At 34.4% G+C, this 27,202-nt stretch overlaps 1 protein-coding gene across 1 annotated transcript; it reads right to left on the bottom strand.

Moving 5' to 3' along the window:
* Positions 1 to 397: 397 nt before the first annotated feature.
* Positions 398 to 26,776, bottom strand: hsd17b14 (hydroxysteroid (17-beta) dehydrogenase 14). Its single transcript, XM_079564588.1, has 9 exons — positions 26,621 to 26,776; positions 20,842 to 20,880; positions 17,872 to 17,969; positions 13,978 to 14,044; positions 6,930 to 7,021; positions 6,752 to 6,856; positions 3,869 to 3,936; positions 2,077 to 2,173; positions 398 to 563 (listed from the first exon to the last, which is right to left on the bottom strand). The coding sequence occupies exons 1-9, from the start codon at positions 26,700 to 26,702 to the stop codon at positions 417 to 419; spliced, it is 795 nt and encodes a 264-aa protein (XP_079420714.1). The 5' UTR covers positions 26,703 to 26,776; the 3' UTR covers positions 398 to 416.
* Between the last annotated feature and the right edge of the window lie 426 nt (positions 26,777 to 27,202).

Below are 27,202 nucleotides of genomic sequence, written 5' to 3'. Positions count from 1 at the left end.
AGTCCCCTACAGTCGCCCTCAGTCGCCCTCAGTCCCCTACAGTCGCCCTCAGTCCCCTTACAGTCGCCCTCAGTCCCCTTACAGTCGCCCTCAGTCGCCCTCAGTCCCCTACAGTCGCCCTCAGTCCCCTACAGTCGCCCTCAGTCCCCTTACAGTCGCCCTCAGTCCCCTTACAGTTGCCCTCAGTCGCCCTCAGTCCCCTACAGTCGCCCTCAGTCCCCTACAGTCGCCCTCAGTCCCCTTACAGTCGCCCTCAGTCCCCTACAGTCCCCTACAGTCGCCCTCAGTCGCCCCCAGTCGCCCTCAGTCCCCTTACAGTCGCCCTCAGTCCCCTACAGTCCCCTACAGTCGCCCTCAGTCGCCCTCAGTCGCCCTCAGTCACCTGCAGAGCTGGCTCGTGTCACGTGTGAACGTCCTCACGTGGGCAGCTGGCTCTTGAAGCCGTAGTTGAGCTCGGCGCCTCCGCTCAGCAGCAGGTCGATCCCGGTGCAGAACGAGGCGTCGGCGGCGAGGAACACCGCGGCTAATCCACACTCCTCCTCCGTGCCCATCCGACCCAGCAGCTGCAGAGACGCTTTAGAGCTCAGACCGAGACAAGGGAGTCATTCATACTCAGATACCGGACCCAATTACGAGAAAATATGATCTTTTTGAAGCTCTGAACCTGGAGAATTAAAGCTGGGTTAGCTTGAACCTCCGCAAACTTATGATTGTCAGCTAAAGGCAGCATGCTAATGCTAACGGCAACCAATCAAAACTGGGACAGAAACTACGATTGAATAACCTGAAATGATATGATAAATAGGGCCATAGTTTTAAGCCTAAACATAAACTTATTTCAAAAGATCATTCTCCAAAATAAATCAAACTGTGTCTGTTTGAAAAGATCACGCAGGCCGCACATCTCCACCGAAAAAAGTAAAAATGCAGGAAAAATCCAAATATACCTGTGAATAGTAAATACAACCCTTAAATAAATGATGCTTAAATGCGGTTAATTAATTACAAAGGCCATAACTAATAATCCTGGCCTGTTTTATCTACAAGGCTTGCCCTGGTGGAGAGTTTGTGCTTTGCAGGCATTATTATTAACCTCTTAACTCCCGCCTGAACCGGGGGCATTTTCTCCAGTTCAGTTTTACCCAAATCCTGTAGGCCAGTGTAACGCCTCATTTGAAAGCTAAGACCTACAAAACTCATCTAAATGGATCTTTTTCCTCACGTCATCAGATTTTTTTTTCCATAATTTTTTTGTAGGGTATTCAACTCATTTTTGTAACTTTTTTGTAATTTTTTCGTCAATTTTTTGCCACATTTTTATCAAATTTTTGTCATTTTTTTGGGTCGTTTTTTTGTCATTTTTTGTCACATTTTTGTCATTTTTTCGCCATTTTTTTGGTCAAATTTTTATCACATTTTTGTCATTTTTTGTCAAATTTGTAAAACTTTTTTGTAATTTTTTTGTAATTTTTTTGTCAAATTTTTATCACATTTTTGTCATTTTTTTGTCAATTTTTTTGTCAATTTTTTGTCATTTTTGGTAATTTTTTATCAATTTTTTGTCAATTTATTTGTCATTTTTTGTCATAATTTTTGTCATTTTTTCGTCAATTTTTTATCAAATTTTTGTCATTTTTTTTGTCAATTTTTTGTCAATTTCTTGTCAATTTCTTGTGACATTTTTGCCACTTTTTCATAAATTTTTTTGTCACTTTTTGTCAATGTTTTCTCACTTTTTTGTCACATTTTCAACAATGTTTTTGTCTCAGTTTTGTAGCTATTTTCACAGCTTTTTTCCAGAAGCTTTTGGACTGGGGTAAAGCCACACTGGAGAAAATGTGCTTGGTTTAGGTGGGAGTTAAGGGGTTAAACAGGAAACAAGCACAGAAAAAGCGTTTTTGGGGGCACCCCTTTACCAAAACATGTTCCCATAACGTATTTCATCATTGACTTCATGTTGCTGAACCTAGACCAGACCAGCTGCAGGAGGCCCAGATCAGAACAGTTCTCCACATCCAGGAGGAGACCTTTTATGGGGGTCAGGCAGTGTATGAAGACAGTGAGTGTGAGACTGACCTGTGACCCCTGACCCTGAGCGACTGCAGCGTCAGGGTCTGAAGTCTGAGCGGCCAGTTCCTCCCACAGCGGAGTCCACACGTTTCCAGGAGAGACACTGCAGGAAACACGACAGACCAGTCAGTTCAGGCGGAGGTTAACCTCTTAACTCCCACCTGAACAGAGCACATTTTCTAAAGTTTGGCTTTACCCAAATAAAAAAAATATTGTAAAAAGCGTAAATATAGCGACAAAAAAAGGGTAAAAATTTCCCGACAAAATACGAGGATGAAACGAAACAAAAAAGTGACAAAAACATGGCAAAAAGTGATCAAAATGTGACGAAAATATGACAAAAAACTGATGAAAAACCGATGAAAAAGTGACAAAAACATGACGGAAAAAACTGATGAAAAAGTCACAAAAACATGATAAAAAAGTGACGAAAAAGTGACAAAAAAGTGACAAAAACATGACGGAAAAGGTGATGAAAAAGTGTCCAAAACATGGCAAAAAAGTGATGAAAAAGCGATGAAAAATGTGACAAAAACATGATGAAAAAGCGATGAAAAAGTGACGAAAAAATAGATGAAAAAGTGACAAAAACATGATGAAAAAGCGACAAAAAAGTGACGGAAAAATAGATGAAAAAGTGACAAAAATATGACAAAGAACTGAGGAAAAAGTGACAAAAACATGATAAAAAAGTGACGGAAAAGTGACAAAAACATGATAAAAAAGTGACGAAAAAGCGATGAAATAGTGACAAAAACATGACGGAAAAAGTGATGAAAAAGTGACAAAAATATGACAAAAAAACTGATGAAAAAGTCACAAAAACATGATAAAAAAGTGACGAAAAAGTGATGAAAAAGTGACAAAAACATGACGGAAAAGGTGATGAAAATGTGTCCAAAACATGGCAAAAAAGTGATGAAAAAGCGATGAAAAATGTGAGAAAAACATGATGAAAAAGCGACAAAAAAAGTGACGGAAAAATCGATGAAAAAGTGACAAAAATATGACAAAGAACTGAGGAAAAAGTGACAAAAACATGATAAAAAAGTGACGAAAAAGTGACAAAAACATGATAAAAAAGTGACGAAAAAGCGATGAAATAGTGACAAAAACATGACGGAAAAAGTGATGAAAAAGTGACCAAAACATGGCAAAAAAGTGATGAAAAAGCGATGAAAAATGTGAGAAAAACATGATGAAAAAGCGATGAAAAAGTGACAAAAACATGATGAAAAAGCGATGAAAAATGTGACAAAAACATGATGAAAAAGCAATGAAAAATGTGACAAAAACATGATGAAAAAGCGATGAAAAATGTGACAAAAACATGATGTAAAAGTGATGAAAAATGTGACAAAAACATGATAAAAAAGCAATGAAAAATTGACAAAAACATGACGGAAAAAGTGATGAAAAAGTGTCCAAAACATGGCAAAAAAGTGACAAAAAAGTGAAGAAAAAATGACAAAAACGGGACAAAAAGAGATGAAAATGCAACAAAAAGCCACCGAAGAACAGCAATGGAGGCGATGGACAAAAAAACGTCAAAATGTCAAAGTAACGACAAGGCAGCAACACCAAAAAGATCCATTTAGATGAGTTTTGTAGGTCTCAGCTTTCAAATGAGGTGTCACTCTGGCCTATAGGCTGTAAAGCTTAACAGGAGAAAATGCACTTGGTTAAGGCGGGAGGTCAGAGGTGAAGAGGTTTAGCTTTTTCCCATGGCCCCTTTTCCCGGAACGTGTGTGAAACGGCCTCAAAAGTTTATAAGGAAATAAACAAATACACGTCTCACCAGTTGACTCTGACTCTGTGGCGGCTCTCGTCCACAGCCATGGCTTTGGTCATGGAGATTATCGCCCCCTAGTGGGAAACAGACAGCATTACCGTGAGAGAGAAGGTTTTCACACTTGGCCAAACACAGTGACACTACATGTATACCGTATGCTGGACACAACGGGAAACATCTGAGTGAAGAACTGGGATGGTGCGATACGTGAGGAAAGTTATGGATGAGTTTGGACCACAGACAACGTTATAATTCCTCTGTAATTGTCATATATAGGTATTAAAGGAGCTATATCATGCAAAATCGACGTTTTGGAGCTTTTAACCATGTTGTTATGCCATCTCCTAATAAAAAAAAACTCCTCCAGAGTGTTTTTTGGCTTCCGCTGCTCCGAGTTGCTCAGTTGTGTCGTCACAGCAGAACGGAAGAGCTCGACGTCTGTAATGGAATGTCTTCATTCTATGCTTACGGCCTGATTTTAAATTGTAAAACAGCTTTTTCATTATTTCTGTTGTCAGGCCCACCTTAATGTACCCATAGGCCCCGGGGCTTAAACAGAATTGTAGCCCCCCCCTTGATTAAAATGATTAATTATGTTTTATTTGCAGAATTTTTTTCATCTATATGGAAATACCATTCTTATTGATACAATTCTTTATCGTTTCGTTTATCAATTCATTAAAAAATAGGCTATAAATTATAATATGTGCTTCTTTTTTTATTTCAACAGAAAAGAAAGTAGGAATTTTGTTTGCCACAAACTTCCTCAAAGCATTTTTATAAAGCTAATGTAGATCGGTTATTAAAGGAATAGGCCACCGTTTTTACATACTGAGATATGCTCTTACCTCACTTTAGTCGAGTTAATATATCCCCGTCTGGTCTTTGTCCGTGTGCTCTGCCAGGCAAACGGAGCACATACGCAGCCTCTCCCACATGTCACATAGCTCCAAAAAAGCTCACGATAGAAGCTACCAAGCTCTTCCACGTGTTCCCTATTTTATTAAGTTACGTGAAGTGTTTTCATGCGAAGTATATTTACACAGAAATGTAACATGTCGATTTTATAAGCAGATAAAAAGGGGGACTATATTGTGAGGCGTAATGATACGAGGAGCAAAACGTCCGCGCAGTAACTCCTAAAGGTTATTGACGGAAGTGAGCGGGGGAAGTCTTTAGGAGTTACTGCGCGGACGGGCTCTTTACAACGTGCAGCGCGGATCCTAAAACAGCGACGACGGCCCCTGAATGCGGTAGGCCCCTGTTTGTTGTAAGAAAGAAATAAAGGAGAAGAATAAAAAACAAACGCAACCTGAGCGTCTGAGCAGATGTCGTGTTTTCACTGGAAGCTGAGAAGAAGGAGCTCTTTCTAACCTACTCTGGACACGCCTGTTCTTTTTCCTTAGCTAACGTGTAACATGTCTGGCCCCCGAAATCCGCACAGTAATATCTTCACTTTACTGCGCGGATTTCGAACTACTCCTGGTATTATTACGCCTTACAATATAGTCCCCTTTTTAGCCGCTTAGAAAATCCACATTGTTTAATTTTGTGTAATTATACTTGTATGTAATCATATTTAAATAATGAAGACGTGGAAGAGCTTGGTAGCTTCTATCATCACCTGGTTTGGAGCTATAGAGGAGGAGAGGCTAAATGCTAACGCCGTCTGCTCTGTGCTTACGTGACTGAGGACACGCGTGAAGACCAGACAGGTACACATGAACTCGTCTAAGCTCAGGTAAGAACATATCTCAGTGTGGACAACCGCATATTGCTTACAGGGCCGTAGCCAGGATTTAAAAAACAGTGAGGTCCGGATAAAAAACACTTTGGCTCATCCTTAAGCTGTTTTCAAAAATGTCTTTTTGTTGCACCGTTTGGGACCAGGAGCCTGAGTGAATGTAGTGAGTGAGTGGACGGTGGTCGGACATGCAGATGATGCAGACTGGCCTCGCTTCCATCAGTCTGCCCCAGGGCAGTGGGTGCAGCCGTGCACGAGTCACGTACCCCATACTTTGACATGATGAATATCACAAAATAAAATATTTATTTAATATCCATTATCATCCATTATTACTGTGAAGCAGGTTTGCCAAACAGTTTTGCTCGCCTGAGTGAGAGGCAATACGAATGTCTTGTCCTAAATAAATACTAAAATATTAAATGAAAATGTCAGTTTTTCATTGAAAACATGGCTGTGGGTGTGAACGGGTAAAGCTGAGTGTTTTGCTTTGGCTCATTCTGAACGTCAGACTCTGCGCTCTGGCCCCGCCCCCTCTGCGTCGCCCTCACTGTCAAACCACTGGTCGCTACAAAGGTGAATGTGCTGGTTTAAGCTCTCATTAAAGCGAAGATCATTTACACGCAGGACAATCTTTGCATGAGACAGAAACAAAGTGAGCAGCAGAGGAGGAGGCAATGATGAGGCACAGACGCTTCTCCTCTCGCTCCTCAGATCAGAATGAGGAAAACTCCTGTTGTAAATCGGAGTCACCGTCAGTCTGACGGCGCCCTGGCTCCTCTCTCTTTATGACAGAGCAAAGAAATTGCATCTGGATCAAACTTTGGTGCGGTTCATGCTAAAGGCGCTACTGTAGTGAAGTGTAGAGCCGCACCTCCGCCGAGTTTTACGCACTCGGGTCCAAAGCAGCTCATGAGGTTCGGTTTTAGAGTGGACACATTGAGGTTCAGAACAAGCTCATCCACGTCTGAACTAGAGGATCTTCCGCCTGTAGAAGCGAGTGTTTACAACATTCATTTGTGCAGTAAAGGATTCAATGTGGAGAAAAAAAAAAAAGCAAAAATTTGACCGAGGTGACCTCAATGGTAGATACGGCCATGATTGTTTATACAGCAGATTGTCGTGTCGAGTGTGAGTGAACGGACCTTCGTGGCCACATACGGCGCCGCGTCCTTCTGTCCGATGGAACCCACCAAGCTGGACACGTTGATGATGTTCCCCTCGCGCTGACGGAGGAACGGCAACGCCAGCTGCGAAACAACCATGAGACCTATTATAAACGGATCAGGCTTATTCAAACACATGGACGTCCTGAAGCCGTACTTTAGAGGCCAGGAAGTAACTGACGAGGTTCAGGTCCAGCAGGTCCCGGAACTCCTGAGCGCTGGTGTCGTCTGTGGGTTTGTGAGGAGGGTCTGAGGAGACAAGAGGCTATAAAGCTCACGTAAGGACAAAGTGAAGCCAAAACTATACGTAACAACAAGATTAACGTGTTGAGACAAACTCGTGGAGGTCAGAATGATTAGCCTGTGTTCAATTCTGACTTTAACCCTTTAATGTTATGTACCATGAAAAAAAGTCTCTCTAAAACTGGTCTAAACCAGTATAAACCAAACATTACCTGGTCTAAACCAGTCAAAAAGTTGTCAAAAGAAGCATAAACCGGTCCAAACTTGATCTAAACCAGTCCAAACTTGATCTAAACCAGTCCAAACTTGATCTAAACCAGTCCAAACTTGATCTAAACTAGTCCAAACTTGATCTAAACCAGTCTATACTTGATCTAAACCAGTCCAAACTTGATCTAAACCAGTCCAAACTTGATCTAAACCAGTCTATACTTGATCTAAACCAGTCCAAACTTGATCTAAACCAGTCTATACTTGATCAAAACCAGTCCAAACTTGACCTAAACCAGTCCAAACTTGATCTAAACCAGTCTATACTTGATCTAAACCAGTCCAAACTTGATCTAAACCAGTCTATACTTGATCTAAACCAGTCCAAACTTGACCTAAACCAGTCCAAACTTGATCTAAACCAGTCTATACTTGATCTAAACCAGTCCAAACTTGATCTAAACCAGTCCAAACTTGATCTAAACCAGTCCAAACTTGACCTAAACCAGTCCAAACTTGATCTAAACCAGTCCAAACTTGATCTAAACAAGTCCAAACTTGATCTAAACCAGTCCAAACTTGATCTAAACCAGTCTATACTTGATCTAAACCAGTCCAAACTTGATCTAAACCAGTCCAAACTTGATCTAAACCAGTCTATACTTGATCTAAACCAGTCCAAACTTGATCTAAACCAGTCCAAATTTGATCTAAACCAGTCTAAACCAGTCCAAACTTGATCTAAACCAGTCCAAACTTGACCTAAACCAGTCCAAACTTGATCTAAACCAGTCCAAACTTGACCTAAACCAGTCCAAATTTGATCTAAACCAGTCCAAACTTGATCTAAACCAGTCCAAACTTGATCTAAACCAGTCTAAACCAGTCCAAACTTGATCTAAACCAGTCCAAACTTGACCTAAACCAGTCCAAATTTTGATCTAAACCAGTCTAAACCAGTCTATACTTGATCTAAACCAGTCCAAACTTGATCTAAACCAGTCCAAATTTGATCTAAACCAGTCTAAACCAGTCCAAACTTGATCTAAACCAGTCCAAACTTGACCTAAACCAGTCCAAACTTGATCTAAACCAGTCCAAACTTGACCTAAACCAGTCCAAATTTGATCTAAACCAGTCCAAACTTGATCTAAACCAGTCCAAACTTGATCTAAACCAGTCTAAACCAGTCCAAACTTGATCTAAACCAGTCCAAACTTGACCTAAACCAGTCCAAATTTTGATCTAAACCAGTCTAAACCAGTCCAAACTTGATCTAAACCAGTCCAAACTTGACCTAAACCAGTCCAAACTTGATCTAAACCAGTCCAAACTTGACCTAAACCAGTCCAAATTTGTTCTAAACCAGTCCAAACTTGATCTAAACCAGTCTAAACCAGTCCAAACTTGATCTAAACCAGTCCAAACTTGATCTAAACCAGTCCAAACTTGATCTAAACCAGTCAAAAACTTGACCTAAACCATCTATACTTGATCTAAACCAGTCCAAACTTGACCTAAATCAGTCCAAACTTGACCTAAACCATTCCAAACTTGACCTAAACCAGTCCAAACTTGACCTAAACCAGTCCAAACTTGATCTAAACCAGTCCAAACTTGATCTAAACCAGTCCAAACTTGACCTAAACCAGTCCAAAGTTGATCTAAACCAGTCCAAACTTGATCTAAACCAGTCTATACTTGATCTAAACCAGTCTATACTTGATCTAAACCAGTCCAAACTTGACCTAAACCAGTCCAAACTTGATCTAAACCAGTCTATACTTGATCTAAACCAGTCCAAACTTGATCTAAACCAGTCCAAACTTGATCTAAACCAGTCCAAACTTGATCTAAACCAGTCTAAACTTGACCTAAACCAGTCCAAACTTGATCTAAACCAGTCCAAACTTGATCTAAACCAGTCCAAACTTGATCTAAACCAGTCCAAACTTGATCTAAACCAGTCCAAACTTGATCTAAACCAGTCTATACTTGATCTAAACCAGTCCAAACTTGACCTAAACCAGTCCAAACTTGATCTAAACCAGTCCAAACCTGACCTAAACCAGTCCAAACTTGACCTAAACCAGTCCAAACTTGATCTAAACCAGTCCAAACTTGACCTAAACCAGTCCAAACTTGATCTAAACCAGTCTATACTTGACCTAAACCAGTCCAAACTTGACCTAAACCAGTCCAAACTTGATCTAAACAAGTCCAAACCTGATCTAAACCAGTCCAAACTTGACCTAAACCAGTCCAAACTTGATCTAAACCAGTCTATACTTGATCTAAACCAGTCTATACTTGATCTAAACCAGTCCAAACTTGACCTAAACCAGTCCAAACTTGATCTAAACCAGTCTATACTTGATCTAAACCAGTCCAAACTTGATCTAAACCAGTCCAAACTTGATCTAAACCAGTCCAAACTTGATCTAAACCAGTCTAAACTTGACCTAAACCAGTCCAAACTTGATCTAAACCAGTCCAAACTTGATCTAAACCAGTCCAAACTTGATCTAAACCAGTCCAAACTTGATCTAAACCAGTCCAAACTTGATCTAAACCAGTCTATACTTGATCTAAACCAGTCCAAACTTGACCTAAACCAGTCCAAACTTGATCTAAACCAGTCCAAACCTGACCTAAACCAGTCCAAACTTGACCTAAACCAGTCCAAACTTGATCTAAACCAGTCCAAACTTGACCTAAACCAGTCCAAACTTGATCTAAACCAGTCTATACTTGACCTAAACCAGTCCAAACTTGACCTAAACCAGTCCAAACTTGATCTAAACAAGTCCAAACCTGATCTAAACCAGTCCAAACTTGACCTAAACCAGTCCAAACTTGATCTAAACCAGTCCAAACTTGACCTAAACCAGTCCAAACTTGATCTAAACCAGTCCAAACTTGACCTAAACCAGTCCAAACTTGATCTAAACCAGTCCAAACTTGACCTAAACCAGTCCAAACTTGATCTAAACCAGTCTATACTTGACCTAAACCAGTCCAAACTTGACCTAAACCAGTCCAAACTTGATCTAAACAAGTCCAAACCTGATCTAAACCAGTCCAAACTTGACCTAAACCAGTCCAAACTTGATCTAAACCAGTCCAAACTTGACCTAAACCAGTCCAAACTTGATCTAAACCAGTCCAAACTTGACCTAAACCAGTCCAAACTTGATCTAAACCAGTCCAAACTTGACCTAAACCAGTCTATACTTGACCTAAACCAGTCCAAACTTGATCTAAACCAGTCCAAACTTGACCTAAACCAGTCCAAACTTGATCTAAACCAGTCCAAACTTGACCTAAACCAGTCCAAACTTGATCTAAACCAGTCCAAACTTGATCTAAACCAGTCTATACTTGATCTAAACCAGTCCAAACTTGACCTAAACCAGTCCAAACTTGATCTAAACCAGTCCAAACTTGATCTAAACCAGTCCAAACTTGATCTAAACCAGTCCAAACTTGACCTAAACCAGTCCAAACTTGATCTAAACCAGTCCAAACTTGATCTAAACAAGTCCAAACTTGATCTAAACCAGTCCAAACTTGATCTAAACCAGTCTATACTTGATCTAAACCAGTCCAAACTTGATCTAAACCAGTCCAAACTTGATCTAAACCAGTCTATACTTGATCTAAACCAGTCCAAACTTGATCTAAACCAGTCCAAATTTGATCTAAACCAGTCTAAACCAGTCCAAACTTGATCTAAACCAGTCCAAACTTGACCTAAACCAGTCCAAACTTGATCTAAACCAGTCCAAACTTGACCTAAACCAGTCCAAATTTGATCTAAACCAGTCCAAACTTGATCTAAACCAGTCCAAACTTGATCTAAACCAGTCTAAACCAGTCCAAACTTGATCTAAACCAGTCCAAACTTGACCTAAACCAGTCCAAATTTTGATCTAAACCAGTCTAAACCAGTCTATACTTGATCTAAACCAGTCCAAACTTGATCTAAACCAGTCCAAATTTGATCTAAACCAGTCTAAACCAGTCCAAACTTGATCTAAACCAGTCCAAACTTGACCTAAACCAGTCCAAACTTGATCTAAACCAGTCCAAACTTGACCTAAACCAGTCCAAATTTGATCTAAACCAGTCCAAACTTGATCTAAACCAGTCCAAACTTGATCTAAACCAGTCTAAACCAGTCCAAACTTGATCTAAACCAGTCCAAACTTGACCTAAACCAGTCCAAATTTTGATCTAAACCAGTCTAAACCAGTCCAAACTTGATCTAAACCAGTCCAAACTTGACCTAAACCAGTCCAAACTTGATCTAAACCAGTCCAAACTTGACCTAAACCAGTCCAAATTTGTTCTAAACCAGTCCAAACTTGATCTAAACCAGTCTAAACCAGTCCAAACTTGATCTAAACCAGTCCAAACTTGATCTAAACCAGTCCAAACTTGATCTAAACCAGTCAAAAACTTGACCTAAACCATCTATACTTGATCTAAACCAGTCCAAACTTGACCTAAATCAGTCCAAACTTGACCTAAACCATTCCAAACTTGACCTAAACCAGTCCAAACTTGACCTAAACCAGTCCAAACTTGATCTAAACCAGTCCAAACTTGATCTAAACCAGTCCAAACTTGACCTAAACCAGTCCAAAGTTGATCTAAACCAGTCCAAACTTGATCTAAACCAGTCTATACTTGATCTAAACCAGTCTATACTTGATCTAAACCAGTCCAAACTTGACCTAAACCAGTCCAAACTTGATCTAAACCAGTCTATACTTGATCTAAACCAGTCCAAACTTGATCTAAACCAGTCCAAACTTGATCTAAACCAGTCCAAACTTGATCTAAACCAGTCTAAACTTGACCTAAACCAGTCCAAACTTGATCTAAACCAGTCCAAACTTGATCTAAACCAGTCCAAACTTGATCTAAACCAGTCCAAACTTGATCTAAACCAGTCCAAACTTGATCTAAACCAGTCTATACTTGATCTAAACCAGTCCAAACTTGACCTAAACCAGTCCAAACTTGATCTAAACCAGTCCAAACCTGACCTAAACCAGTCCAAACTTGACCTAAACCAGTCCAAACTTGATCTAAACCAGTCCAAACTTGACCTAAACCAGTCCAAACTTGATCTAAACCAGTCTATACTTGACCTAAACCAGTCCAAACTTGACCTAAACCAGTCCAAACTTGATCTAAACAAGTCCAAACCTGATCTAAACCAGTCCAAACTTGACCTAAACCAGTCCAAACTTGATCTAAACCAGTCTATACTTGATCTAAACCAGTCTATACTTGATCTAAACCAGTCCAAACTTGACCTAAACCAGTCCAAACTTGATCTAAACCAGTCTATACTTGATCTAAACCAGTCCAAACTTGATCTAAACCAGTCCAAACTTGATCTAAACCAGTCCAAACTTGATCTAAACCAGTCTAAACTTGACCTAAACCAGTCCAAACTTGATCTAAACCAGTCCAAACTTGATCTAAACCAGTCCAAACTTGATCTAAACCAGTCCAAACTTGATCTAAACCAGTCCAAACTTGATCTAAACCAGTCTATACTTGATCTAAACCAGTCCAAACTTGACCTAAACCAGTCCAAACTTGATCTAAACCAGTCCAAACCTGACCTAAACCAGTCCAAACTTGACCTAAACCAGTCCAAACTTGATCTAAACCAGTCCAAACTTGACCTAAACCAGTCCAAACTTGATCTAAACCAGTCTATACTTGACCTAAACCAGTCCAAACTTGACCTAAACCAGTCCAAACTTGATCTAAACAAGTCCAAACCTGATCTAAACCAGTCCAAACTTGACCTAAACCAGTCCAAACTTGATCTAAACCAGTCCAAACTTGACCTAAACCAGTCCAAACTTGATCTAAACCAGTCCAAACTTGACCTAAACCAGTCCAAACTTGATCTAAACCAGTCCAAACTTGACCTAAACCAGTCCAAACTTGATCTAAACCAGTCTATACTTGACCTAAACCAGTCCAAACTTGACCTAAACCAGTCCAAACTTGATCTAAACAAGTCCAAACCTGATCTAAACCAGTCCAAACTTGACCTAAACCAGTCCAAACTTGATCTAAACCAGTCCAAACTTGACCTAAACCAGTCCAAACTTGATCTAAACCAGTCCAAACTTGACCTAAACCAGTCCAAACTTGATCTAAACCAGTCCAAACTTGACCTAAACCAGTCCAAACTTGACCTAAACCAGTCTATACTTGACCTAAACCAGTCCAAACTTGATCTAAACCAGTCCAAACTTGACCTAAACCAGTCCAAACTTGATCTAAACCAGTCCAAACTTGACCTAAACCAGTCCAAACTTGATCTAAACCAGTCCAAACTTGATCTAAACCAGTCTATACTTGATCTAAACCAGTCCAAACTTGACCTAAACCAGTCCAAACTTGATCTAAACCAGTCCAAACTTGATCTAAACCAGTCTATACTTGATCTAAACCAGTCCAAACTTGATCTAAACCAGTCCAAACTTGATCTAACCATCATCACACTGCGTGCTTTGGCGAGGCCTGTCCACTCTCTGCTCTCGGCCAATCAGAGCCTCCGTCTGTTCGTTTGTGCTTTGGCCTGAGATGGAGTCGGAACCCGTTTGTCCTCGTCTGACCCCGTTAAAAAACACAGCACTATAACTGTGTTCCACGCCCTCTCAAGTTTCACCTGTCCTGCAGAGTCATGTGTTTGCTGTGCAGGACGTTTCACTCACGCCAGCCCGCGTTGTTGACCAGGCAGTCGATGTGTCCGAACTGCTCCACAGTGAAGGTGATCAGCCTCTGCAAAACACGGACTTTAATCCCACAAAACAACAAACCCCAGCACTGATTAACAGCAGACACCAGGACTGAACTTCAGATGTATGTGCAGAAAGTCAGTATGAGTGCGTTTGTAGAGCGATTAACTACAGGGTCAGCAGGTTCGGTTTACCCAGTCTCATTTGAAAGCTAAGACCTACAACACTGATGTAAATGCATCTTTTTCCTTGTGTTGTCGCGTTGTTGTCACTTATTAGATGTTCTTTTTCTTCAACTTTTTGTCTCTTTTTTGTTATTTTTTTGTAATTTGTTTGTCATATTTTTGTCTCTTTTTTGTAATTTTTTTGTCATATTTTTGTCTCTTTTTTGTTATTTTTTGTCACATTTTTTGTTATTTTTTTTGTCATATTTTTGTCTCTTTTTTGTTATTTTTTCATCACATTTTTGTCTCTTTTTTTGTCACATTTTTGTCTCTTTTTCATCATATTTTTGTCTCTTTTTTGTAATTTTTTTGTCATATTTTTGTCTCTTTTTTGTTATTTTTTGTCAAATTTTTTGTTATTTTTTTTGTCATATTTTTGTCTCTTTTTTGTTATTTTTTCGTCACATTTTTGTCTCTTTTTTGTCACATTTTTGTGTCTTTTTCATCATATTTTTGTCTCTTTTTTGTTATTTTTTCTTCACATTTTTGTCTCTTTTTTGTTATTTTTTCGTCACATTTTTGTCTCTTTTTTGTTGTTTTTTCGTCACATTTTTGTCTCTTTTTTGTTATTTTTTCGTCACATTTTTGTCTCTTTTTTGTTATTTTTTTGTCATATTTTTGTCTCTTTTTTGTAATTTTTTTGTCATATTTTTGTCTCTTTTTTGTTATTTTTTCGTCACATTTTTGTCTCTTTTTTTGTCACATTTTTGTCTCTTTTTCATCATATTTTTGTCTCTTTTTTGTTATTTTTTCGTCACATTTTTGTCTCTTTTTTGTTATTTTTTCGTCACATTTTTGTCTCTTTTTTGTTGTTTTTTTCACATTTTTGTCTCTTTTTTCATCACATTTTTGTCTCTTTTTTGTTATTTTTTGTCACATTTTTGTCGCTTTTTTGTTATTTTTTCGTCACATTTTTGTCTCTTTTTTGTAATTTTTTTTGTCATATTTTTGTCTCTTTTTTGTAATATTTTTTGTCATATTTTTGTCTCTTTTTTGTTATTTTTTCGTCACATTTTTGTCTCTTTTTTCGTCACATTTTTGTCTCTTTTTTCGTCACATTTTTGTCTCTTATTGTTATTTTTTTGTCTCTTTTTTGTTATTTTTTCATCACATTTTTGTCTCTTTTTTGTTGTTTTTTTGTCACATTTTTGTCTCTTTTTTGTTGTTTTTTTGTCACATTTTTGTCTCTTTTTTGTTATTTTTTGTCACATTTTTGTCTCTTTTTTGTTATTTTTTCGTCACATTTTTGTTTCTTTTTTGTTTGTTTTTTTCCGTCACATTTTTGTCTCTTTTTTTGTAATTTTTTTTGTCATATTTTTGTCTCTTTTTTGTTATTTTTTGTCACATTTTTGTCTCTTTTTTGTTATTTTTTCGTCACATTTTTGTCTCTTTTTTCATCACATTTTTGTCTCTTTTTTGTTATTTTTTCGTCACATTTTTGTCTCTTATTGTTATTTTTTTGTCACATTTTTGTCTCTTTTTTGTTATTTTTTCATCACATTTTTGTCTCTTTTTTGTTATTTTTTCGTCACATTTTTGTTTCTTTTTTGTATTTTTTTGTCATATTTTTGTCTCTTTTTTGTAATTTTTTTTGTCATATTTTTGTCTCTTTTTTGTAATTTTTTTGTCATATTTTTGTCTCTTTTTTGTTATTTTTTCGTCACATTTTTGTCTCTTTTTTGTTGTTTTTTTCACATTTTTGTCTCTTTTTTCGTCACATTTTTGTCTCTTTTTTGTTATTTTTTGTCACATTTTTGTCGCTTTTTTGTTATTTTTTCGTCACATTTTTGTCTCTTTTTTGTAATTTTGTTTGTCATATTTTTGTCTCTTTTTTGTAATATTTTTTGTCATATTTTTGTCTCTTTTTTGTAATTTTTTCATCACATTTTTGTCTCTTTTTTCGTCACATTTTTGTCTCTTTTTTCGTCACATTTTTGTCTCTTTTTTCGTCACATTTTTGTCTCTTATTGTTATTATTTGTCACATTTTTGTCTCTTTTTTGTTATTTTTTCATCACATTTTTGTCTCTTTTTTGTTGTTTTTTTGTCACATTTTTGTCTCTTTTTTGTTGTTTTTTTGTCACATTTTTGTCTCTTTTTTGTTATTTTTTCATCACATTTTTGTCTCTTTTTTGTTGTTTTTTTGTCACATTTTTGTCTCTTTTTTGTTATTTTTGTCACATTTTTGTCTCTTTTTTGTTATTTTTTCGTCACATTTTTGTTTCTTTTTTGTTTGTTTTTTTCCGTCACATTTTTGTCTCTTTTTTTGTAATTTTTTTTGTCATATTTTTGTCTCTTTTTTGTTATTTTTTGTCACATTTTTGTCTCTTTTTTGTCTCTTTTTTGTTATTTTTTCGTCACATTTTTGTCTCTTTTTTCATCACATTTTTGTCTCTTATTGTTATTTTTTTTGTCATATTTTTGTCTCTTTTTTGTTATTTTTTCGTCACATTTTTGTTTCTTTTTTGTATTTTTTTTGTCATATTTTTGTCTCTTTTTTGTTATTTTTTCGTCACATTTTTGTCTCTTTTTTCGTCACATTTTTGTCTCTTTTTTCATCACATTTTTGTCTCTTTTTTCATCACATTTTTGTCTCTTTTTTCATCACATTTTTGTCTCTTTTTTCGTCACATCTTTTTTTGTTATTTTTTGTCATATTTTTGTCTCTTTTTTGTAGTTTTTTTGTCATATTTTTGTCTCTTTTTTGGTTTTTTTTGTCACATTTTTGTCTCTTTTTTGTAATTTTTTGTCATATTTTTGTCTCTTTTTTGTTATTTTTTCGTCACATTTTTGTCTCTTTTTTCGTCACATTTTTGTCTCTTTTTTCATCACATTTTTGTCTCTTTTTTCATCACATTTTTGTCTCTTTTTTGTAATTTTTTCATCACATTTTTGTCTCTTTTTTGTTATTTTTTCATCACATTTTTGTCTCTTTTTTGTTGTTTTTTTGTCACATTTTTGTCTCTTTTTTGTTATTTTTTGTCACATTTTTGTCTCTTTTTTGTTACTTTTTCGTCACATTTTTGTCTCTTTTTTGTTATTTTTTCGTCACATTTTTGTCTCTTTTTTCGTCACATTTTTGTCTCTTTTTGTTATTTTTTCATCACATTTTTGTCTCTTTTTTGTTATTTTTTCGTCACATTTTTGTTTCTTTTTTGTTTGTTTTTTTCCGTCACATTTTTGTCTCTTTTTTGTTGTTTTTTGTCACATTTTTGTCTCTTTTTTGTTATTTTTACAAAAATGAGGCAAAAAGGTGAAGAAAAAGAACATCTAACAAGTGACAACAACACAACAACAACACAAGGAAAAAGATGCATTCACATCAGTGTTGTAGGTCTTAGCTTTCAAATGACACATTACACTGGGTAAAGCCGAACTGGGGAAATGCAGTTTTGTAAGTCTTAGCTTTCAAATGAGGCGTTGTGGCTCCTGTTAAGCAGCTTCTAGATTTGGGTAAAGCCGGACTGGAGAAAGCGTTCGGTCAAGGCGGGGGGTGAGAGGTTTAACATCACGGAGCTCATTTACTACATTTCAGCTTCATCAGCAACAACATACAGATGTGCAGGAGGCAAAGCGGACTTTTGTGGAGCTGTAGAAGCGTTTCCCGAATCACAAGCTACAAACGCTGCTTGTTGCTACAGACTCACCTGAATATCCTCCTCTTTGCTCATGTCGCAGGAGATGAACCGACAACATCCTGGTCCTTTCGGATTAAGCTCCGCCTCCAGAGCCTCACCTGCCGCAGCTGTGACAAACGAGCGACCAAAACCGTAAACCAAACCCGTCCCATTGAATCTACTTATTGAATTAAACTTAGACTGTGAAACTAGTATATGATTTAGACTCATGACATGCAAAGGGAGATGTGTCAAGCCTTTGTTTGTTTTAATTCTGATTATTATGGCTCAGCTTGTAAAAAAAAACGAAATGAAAATGGACTGTAAGTCATAATCATCAAAATGAAAACAAACAAAGGCTGGACAAATCTCCCTGTGCGTGTCATGAGTCCAGATCATGGGTGCCCAAAGTGGGGATTCTGTTGGCCTGCCAGAGGGTGACCTACTTTTGCACTGCGTGTGGTTAACCTCTTAACTCCCGCCTGAACCGAGAGGATCTTTTTCCTCACGTCATCAGATTTTTTTTTTTTCCATCATTTTTTTGTGGGTATTCAACTCATTTTTGTAACTTTTTTGTCAATTTTTGGTAATTTTTTTGTCAAATTTTTATCACATTTTTGTCACATTTTGTCACTTTTTTTGTCATTTTTTTTTGTCATTTTTTTTTGTCATTTTTTTTAAATCAAATTGTTGTTATGTTTTTGTCATTTTTTGTCATTTTTTTGTAATTCTTTAGTCAAATTTTTATCACATTTTTGTCATTTTATCATACATTTTTTATCACAAAAAAAAAAAGTTGTTACATTTTTGTCATTTTTTTGGTAATTTTTTTGGTCTTTTTGGTCATTTTCTTGTCATTTTTTCTCATTTTCTTGGTCATTTTTTGTCACATTTTGGTCATTTTTTCGGCATTTTTTGTCACATTTAGGTAATTTTTTCGGCATTTTTTTCGTCATATTTTTGACATTTTTTTGTCATTTTTTAATCAAATTTTTGTAATTTTTTTGTTGCTTTTGTTCCCTTTTTTTCGTCATTTTTTCATCACATTTTTGTAATTTTTTGGTCAAATTTGTATCACATTTTTGTCCTTTTTTCATCAATTTTTTTGTCACATTTTTGTCATTTTTTGGGTAATTTTTTTGGTAATTTTTGTCATTTTTTTTGTCATTTTTTGTCTTTTTTTTAATAAAAATTTTTTGTCCTTTTTTCATCCATTTTTTTTGTCAATTTCTTGTGACATTTTTGTGACATTTTTGCCACTTTTTCATCAATTTCTCATCACTTTTTTGTCAACGTTTTGTCACTTTTTTGTCACATTTCCATCATTGTTTTCGTCTCAGTTTTGTTGCTATTTTCACACGTTTTTTCCAGAAGCTTTTGGACTGGGGTAAAGCCAAACTGGAGAAAATGTGCTCGGTTCAGGTGGGAGTTAAGGGGTTAATACTAATTCTCTTCCATTCATCCTTAATGGTAAATTTGGATGCAGTACACTTTTTGGCCACCAACGTCAAATTGGGGGGCGCTGTTTCACCCCTTTCCCAAAAGTTAAGGAAACTACCACTATTCACCACTATCACCAGGATCTCAATTTGTAAACTGATCGGTGCTCATCGAGGTTCCAAAAATATCTGGGCCAAAAATATCTAAAATGAAAGAAAGTGGGAGTGAGGTACTCGAACACTGTTGTGGTGTCTTGGTGTTTATCACAGAGCGTTGTAGCGTCAACTTTAATTTCAAAGGTTGTTGACATTAACAAAGGTACATGACTTATAAAAGAATTTATGCTGAACTGACACTTTCAAAATGATCTAATGTTACATTTTCTTTGAGTTAACCCCTTAACTCCCACCTGAACCGAGCACATTTTCTCCAGTTTGGCTTTACCCTTAGTCCGAAAGCTTCTGGAAAAAAGGTGTGAGAATAGCGACAAAACTGAGACGAAAACAATGATGGAGATGTGACAAAAAAGTGAGAAACATTGACAAAAAAGTGACAAAAAATTGATGAAAAAGTGGCAAAAATGTGACAAAAAATGACCAAAATGTGATAAAAAATTGATGAAAAAAATGAAGAAAAAAAGGACTAAAAAAAATAATAATAATAATTGATAGAAATTGGACAAAAAAATTACAAAAAATTGACAAAAAATGTGATATTTTTTTTACAAAAAAATTAAAAAAAATTGACAAAAAATGTGATAATTTTTTTTACAAAAAAATTGACAAAAAAATGATTAAAAATGACAAAAAAATTACAAAAATGTGATAAAAAATTGATGAAAAAAATGAAGAAAAAAAGGACTAAAAATTAAAAAAAAAAAAAAGTGATAACAATTGGACAAAACAATTACAAAAAAATGACAAAAAAATTGACAAAAATGGAAAAAAAAAGAAAAAAAAAACAAATGACAGAATGTGATAAAAAAAAAATGCAAAAAATTGATTAAAATTTGACAAAAAAATGAAGGAAAAAAAATGACCAAAAATGATGAGAAAATGACAAAAAATGTGATAAAAAATGACAAAAAAGTTACTAAAATGAGTTGAATACCCAACAAAAAAAGGATGGAAAAAAAATCTGATGACGTGAGGAAAAAGATCCTCTCGGTTCAGGCGGGAGTTAAGAGGTTAACAAACGAATGAGCTAAAGTCACTGTAGATACGGGTGTTTTTTTTTTGCACTATATGGCCACAATTGTTGATTTTGTTCAACTAAAACTAGGCTTTTGCCAGAGTTAACATTTGTTTTAGATAGAGTCAAATGCAAATGTATAGGCTATCGAAAAATAAAATAAAGGAACTATTATTATTTGCAGTTATAAGTGTTTCACCCTTGACATCGCCGTGTTTGGCCGGCGACCCACAGGCACGTTTTCATTCTGGCCCTCGGAGACAAAAAGTTTGGGCGCCCCTGGTCTAGATCATACACTAGTTTCACAGTTTAAGTTGAATTTCAGAAATAAATGAACTTTTTTTTAAATTGTTCCTGTTAATGACTCACCTCCTCTGGCGCAGAAAACCACTTTGGCCCCGTTCTCGACTAAAAAGAGAACAATTCACAAACACACCGAGAGTTAGAAGAAGCATTTATATATGAACCTCTTACCCCCGCCTCATGTGAGTGCATTTCACCAGTTCGGCTTTACCCAGTGTAATGTCTCATTTGAAAGCTAAGACCTACAACACTGATGTAAATGCGTCTTTTTCCTTGTGTTGTTGTCACTTATTAGATGTTCTTTTTCTTCACCTTTTGTCTCATTTTTGTCACATTTTTGTCTCATTTTTGTCTCTTTTTTTGTCTTTTTTTTGTCACATTTTCGTCTCTTTTTTGTCACATTTTTGTCTATTTTTTGTCACATTTTTGTCACATTTTTTTGTCTTTTTTGTCACATTTTTGTCTCTTTTTTGTCACATTTTTGTCTCTTTTTTGTCACATTTTTGTCTCTTTTTTGTCACATTTTTGTCACATTTTTTTGTCTTTTTTGTCACATTTTTGTCTCTTTTTTGTCACATTTTTGTCTCTTTTTTGTCACATTTTTGTCTCTTTTTTGTCACATTTTTGTCAATTTTTTGTCACATTTTTGTCAATTTTTTGTCACATATTTGTCAATTTTTTGTTATTTTTTTGTCTTTTTTTTGTCACATTTTCGTCTCTTTTTTGTCACATTTTTGTCACATTTTTTTGTCTTTTTTGTCACATTGTTGTCTCTTTTTTGTCACATTTTTGTCTCTTTTTTGTTATTTTTTTTGTCTTTTTTGTCTCTTTTTGTCACATTTTTGTCAATTTTTTGTCACATTTTTGTCAATTTTTTGTCACATTTTTGTCAATTTTTTGTCACATATTTGTCAATTTTTTGTCATTTTTTTGTCTCTTTTTTGTCTCTTTTTGTCAATTTTTTGTCACATATTTGTCAATTTTTTGTCTCTTTTTTTGTCTTTTTTTTGTCACATTTTTGTCTCTTTTTTGTCACATTTTTGTCTCTTTTTTGTTATTTTTTTTGTCTTTTTTGTCTCTTTTTGTCACATTTTTGTCATTTTTTTGTCACATTTTTGTCATTTTTTTGTCACATTTTTGTCATTTTTTTGTCACATTTTTGTCAATTTTTTGTCACATATTTGTCAATTTTTTGTCATTTTTTTGTCTCTTTTTTTGTCACATTTTTTGTCTCTTTTTCGTCACATTTTTGTCCATTTTTTTGTCTTTTTGTCACATTTTTGTCACATTTTTGTCAATTTTTTGTCACATTTTTGTCAATTTTTTGTCACATTTTTGTCAATTTTTTGTCACATATTTGTCAATTTTTTGTCATTTTTTTGTCTCTTTTTTGTCTCTTTTTGTCAATTTTTTGTCACATATTTGTCAATTTTTTGTCTCTTTTTTTGTCTTTTTTTTGTCACATTTTTGTCTCTTTTTTGTCACATTTTTGTCTCTTTTTTGTCACATTTTTGTCTCTTTTTTGTTATTTTTTTTGTCTTTTTTGTCTCTTTTTGTCACATTTTTGTCATTTTTTTGTCACATTTTTGTCATTTTTTTGTCACATTTTTGTCATTTTTTTGTCACATTTTTGTCAATTTTTTGTCATTTTTTTGTCTCTTTTTTGTCACATTTTTTGTCTCTTTTTCGTCACATTTTTGTCTATTTTTTGTTATTTTTTTGTCTCTTTTTTGTCTCATTTTTGTCCATTTTTTTGTCTTTTTTGTCTCTTTTCGTCACATTTTTGTCTATTTTTTGTCACATTGTTGTCTCTTTTTTGTTATTTTTTGTCTCTTTTTTGTCACATTTTTGTCAATTTTTTGTCACATTTTTGTCACATTTTTGTCAATTTTTTGTCATTTTTTTGTCACATTTTTGTCTCTTTTTTGTCACATTTTTGTCTCTTTTTTGTCACATTTTTGTCTCTTTTTTGTTATTTTTTTGTCTCTTTTTTGTCTCTTTTTTTGTCACATTTTTGTCAATTTTTTGTCACATTTTTGTCACATTTTTTTGTCTTTTTTGTCACATTTTTGTCTCTTTTTGTCACATTTTTGTCTCTTTTTGTCACATTTTTGTCTCTTTTTTGTCACATTTTTGTCAATTTTTTGTCACATTTTTGTCAATTTTTTGTCACATATTTGTCAATTTTTTGTTATTTTTTTGTCTTTTTTTTGTCACATTTTCGTCTCTTTTTTGTCACATTTTTGTCTATTTTTTGTCACATTTTTGTCACATTTTTTTGTCTTTTTTGTCACATTTTTGACTCTTTTTTGTCACATTTTTTTGTCTTTTTTGTCACATTTTTGTCACATTTTTTTGTCTTTTTTGTCACATTTTTGTCTCTTTTTTGTCACATTTTTGTCTCTTTTTTGTCACATTTTTGTCTCTTTTTTGACACATTTTTGTCAATTTTTTGTCACATTTTTGTCAATTTTTTGTCACATATTTGTCAATTTTTTGTTATTTTTTTGTCTTTTTTTTGTCACATTTTCGTCTCTTTTTTGTCACATTTTTGTCACATTTTTTTGTCTTTTTTGTCACATTGTTGTCTCTTTTTTGTCACATTTTTGTCTCTTTTTTGTTATTTTTTTTGTCTTTTTTGTCTCTTTTTGTCACATTTTTGTCAATTTTTTGTCACATTTTTGTCAATTTTTTGTCACATTTTTGTCAATTTTTTGTCACATATTTGTCAATTTTTTGTCATTTTTTTGTCTCTTTTTTGTCTCTTTTTGTCAATTTTTTGTCACATATTTGTCAATTTTTTGTCTCTTTTTTTGTCTTTTTTTTGTCACATTTTTGTCTCTTTTTTGTCACATTTTTGTCTCTTTTTTGTCACATTTGTGTCTCTTTTTTGTTATTTTTTTTTGTCTTTTTTGTCTCTTTTTGTCACATTTTTGTCATTTTTTTGTCACATTTTTGTCATTTTTTTGTCACATTTTTGTCATTTTTTTGTCACATTTTTGTCAATTTTTTGTCACATATTTGTCAATTTTTTGTCATTTTTTTGTCTCTTTTTTTGTCACATTTTTGTCCATTTTTTTGTCTTTTTTGTCTCTTTTTGTCACATTTTTGTCAATTTTTTGTCACATTTTTGTCAATTTTTTGTCACATTTTTGTCAATTTTTGTCACATATTTGTCAATTTTTTGTCATTTTTTTGTCTCTTTTTTGTCTCTTTTTGTCAATTTTTTGTCACATATTTGTCAATTTTTTGTCTCTTTTTTTGTCTTTTTTTTGTCACATTTTTGTCTCTTTTTTGTCACATTTTTGTCTCTTTTTTGTCACATTTTTGTCTCTTTTTTGTTATTTTTTTTGTCTTTTTTGTCTCTTTTTGTCACATTTTTGTCATTTTTTTGTCACATTTTTGTCATTTTTTTGTCACATTTTTGTCATTTTTTTGTCACATTTTTGTCAATTTTTTGTCATTTTTTGTCTCTTTTTTTGTCACATTTTTTGTCTCTTTTTCGTCACATTTTTGTCTATTTTTTGTTATTTTTTTGTCTCTTTTTTGTCTCATTTTTGTCCATTTTTTTGTCTTTTTTGTCTCTTTTCGTCACATTTTTGTCTATTTTTTGACACATTGTTGTCTCTTTTTTGTTATTTTTTGTCTCTTTTTTGTCACATTTTTGTCCATTTTTTGTCACATTTTTGTCACATTTTTGTCAATTTTTTGTCATTTTTTTGTCACATTTTTGTCTTTTTTGTCACATTTTTGTCTCTTTTTTGTTATTTTTTTGTCTCTTTTTTGTCTCTTTTTTTGTCACATTTTTGTCAATTTTTTGTCACATTTTTGTCACATTTTTTTGTCTTTTTTGTCACATTTTTGTCTCTTTTTTGTCACATTTTTGTCTCTTTTTTGTCACATTTTTGTCTCTTTTTTGTCACATTTTTGTCAATTTTTTGTCACATTTTTGTCAATTTTTTGTCACATATTTGTCAATTTTTTGTTATTTTTTTGTCTTTTTTTTGTCACATTTTCGTCTCTTTTTTGTCACATTTTTGTCACATTTTTTTGTCTTTTTTGTCACATTGTTGTCTCTTTTTTGTCACATTTTTGTCTCTTTTTTGTTATTTTTTTTGTCTTTTTTGTCTCTTTTTGTCACATTTTTGTCAATTTTTTGTCACATTTTTGTCAATTTTTTGTCACATTTTTGTCAATTTTTTGTCACATATTTGTCAATTTTTTGTCATTTTTTTGTCTCTTTTTTGTCTCTTTTTGTCAATTTTTTGTCACATATTTGTCAATTTTTTGTCTCTTTTTTTGTCTTTTTTTTGTCACATTTTTGTCTCTTTTTTGTCACATTTTTGTCTCTTTTTTGTCACATTTTTGTCTCTTTTTTGTTATTTTTTTTGTCTTTTTTGTCTCTTTTTGTCACATTTTTGTCATTTTTTTGTCACATTTTTGTCATTTTTTTGTCACATTTTTGTCATTTTTTTGTCACATTTTTGTCAATTTTTTGTCACATATTTGTCAATTTTTTGTCATTTTTTTGTCTCTTTTTTTGTCACATTTTTTGTCTCTTTTTCGTCACATTTTTGTCCATTTTTTTGTCTTTTTTGTCTCTTTTTGTCACATTTTTGTCAATTTTTTGTCACATTTTTGTCAATTTTTTGTCACATTTTTGTCAATTTTTTGTCACATATTTGTCAATTTTTTGTCTCTTTTTTTGTCTTTTTTTTGTCACATTTTTGTCTCTTTTTTGTCACATTTTTGTCTCTTTTTTGTCACATTTTTGTCTCTTTTTTGTTATTTTTTTTGTCTTTTTTGTCTCTTTTTGTCATTTTTTTGTCACATTTTTGTCATTTTTTTGTCACATTTTTGTCATTTTTTTGTCACATTTTTGTCAATTTTTTGTCACATATTTGTCAATTTTTTGTCATTTTTTTGTCATTTTTTTGTCTCTTTTTTTGTCACATTTTTAGTCTCTTTTTCGTCACATTTTTGTCTATTTTTTGTTATTTTTTTGTCTCTTTTTTGTCTCATTTTTGTCCATTTTTTTGTCTTTTTTGTCTCTTTTCGTCACATTTTTGTCTATTTTTTGTCACATTGTTGTCTCTTTTTTGTTATTTTTTGTCTCTTTTTTGTCACATTTTTGTCAATTTTTTGTCACATTTTTGTCACATTTTTGTCAATTTTTTGTCATTTTTTTGTCACATTTTTGTCTCTTTTTTGTCACATTTTTGTCTCTTTTTTGTCACATTTTTGTCTCTTTTTTGTTATTTTTTTGTCTCTTTTTTGTCTCTTTTTTTGTCACATTTTTGTCAATTTTTTGTCACATTTTTGTCACATTTTTGTCATTTTTTTGTCACATTTTTGTCTCTTTTTTGTTAATTTTCTGTCTCTTTTTTCTAATTTTTGTCAATTTTTTTGTCATTTTTTTGGTCTCTTTTTTGTCACATTTTTGTCATTTTTTCGTCATTTTTTGTCAATTTCTTCTGACATTTTTGTGACATTTTTGCCACTTTTTCATCAATTTTGTGTCCCTTTTTTTCTGTCACATTTCCATCATTGTTGTCGTCTCAGTTTTCTTGCTATTTTCACAGCTTTTTTCCAGGAGCTTTTGGACTGGGGTAAAGCCAAAGTGGAGAAAATGTGCTCGGTTCAGGTGGGAGTTAAGGGGTTAAAGCTGAAATCATCAAATCTAAAGCGCTTCAATGTTTCCCATCAGCGCTTTAATGCAGGACAAACAATGAAGAAAATGGCTCGATTCCTCAACACTTCCTTAAATCTGCAGCAGAAGTTTCCAACATGTTATTTCTGATTTTAAACTCCTCTTTGTTCCGGGATGATCATTTGAGTTTCGTACCGAACACGGACACGATCCCGCGGCCGATGCCCTTCGACCCTCCGGTCACGACCACCACCTTGTCCCGGTACCGAGGGGCCATCGCAGCGGAGACTCACGGCCGACACAGGCGCACCGAGCAGCGGCTGTCACACCGGGAAGAAGCACCGTTGTGTGCGCGCGAGTTGCCAGATCTCACCGTGAAAACTCTCCCCTGAGCAGGTTTAAGTTTACAACTGTCTCATGATCCAGAGAGATCAAGTTCAGACGAGCCAGAGCAGGAAATAAAAAACACTGGGGCAAAATGAAGCTCAGAGATGGGACAACAGCGCCCCCCCGTGGACCAGCGGAGAAGCTTTTTTTTTTTCCCACTTTGCCAACAGCACATTGACAAAGTGGGACAGTGATAAAAAAAAACTCTTGTAAAAATAAAAGTATAAAGAATAAGCACGTGATTTTCATGTCATTGTATTTATTTTTTTGATGGTACTGCAACATAAAATAAAGCAACAATCCAATAATAAAAAAAAACAATAATACATTCCATGAAAAGAAGTACAGGAGTAGGATGAAAAAAAAACGTATTCTCCTACTCCATTCTTT

Source organism: Gobius niger (genome assembly GCF_951799975.1).
Source record: "Gobius niger genome assembly, chromosome: 10".
Lineage (NCBI taxonomy): Eukaryota > Metazoa > Chordata > Actinopteri > Gobiiformes > Gobiidae > Gobius > Gobius niger.
The sequence above is the reverse complement of the archived record's forward strand: the minus strand, read 5'-3'. Positions and strand labels throughout refer to the sequence as shown.

Coding starts and splice junctions, on each gene's coding strand:
- hsd17b14 (XM_079564588.1), bottom strand. CDS start 26,702: ATGGCCCCTCGGTACCGGGACAAGGTGGTGGTCGTGACCGGAGGGTCG. Junction 6,857..6,929: donor GTTACTTCCTGGCCTCTAAA/GTACGGCTTCAG, acceptor GTTGTTTCGCAG/CTGGCGTTGCCGTTCCTCCG. Junction 3,937..6,751: donor CGCCGTATGTGGCCACGAAG/GTCCGTTCACTC, acceptor GTTTCCCACTAG/GGGGCGATAATCTCCATGAC.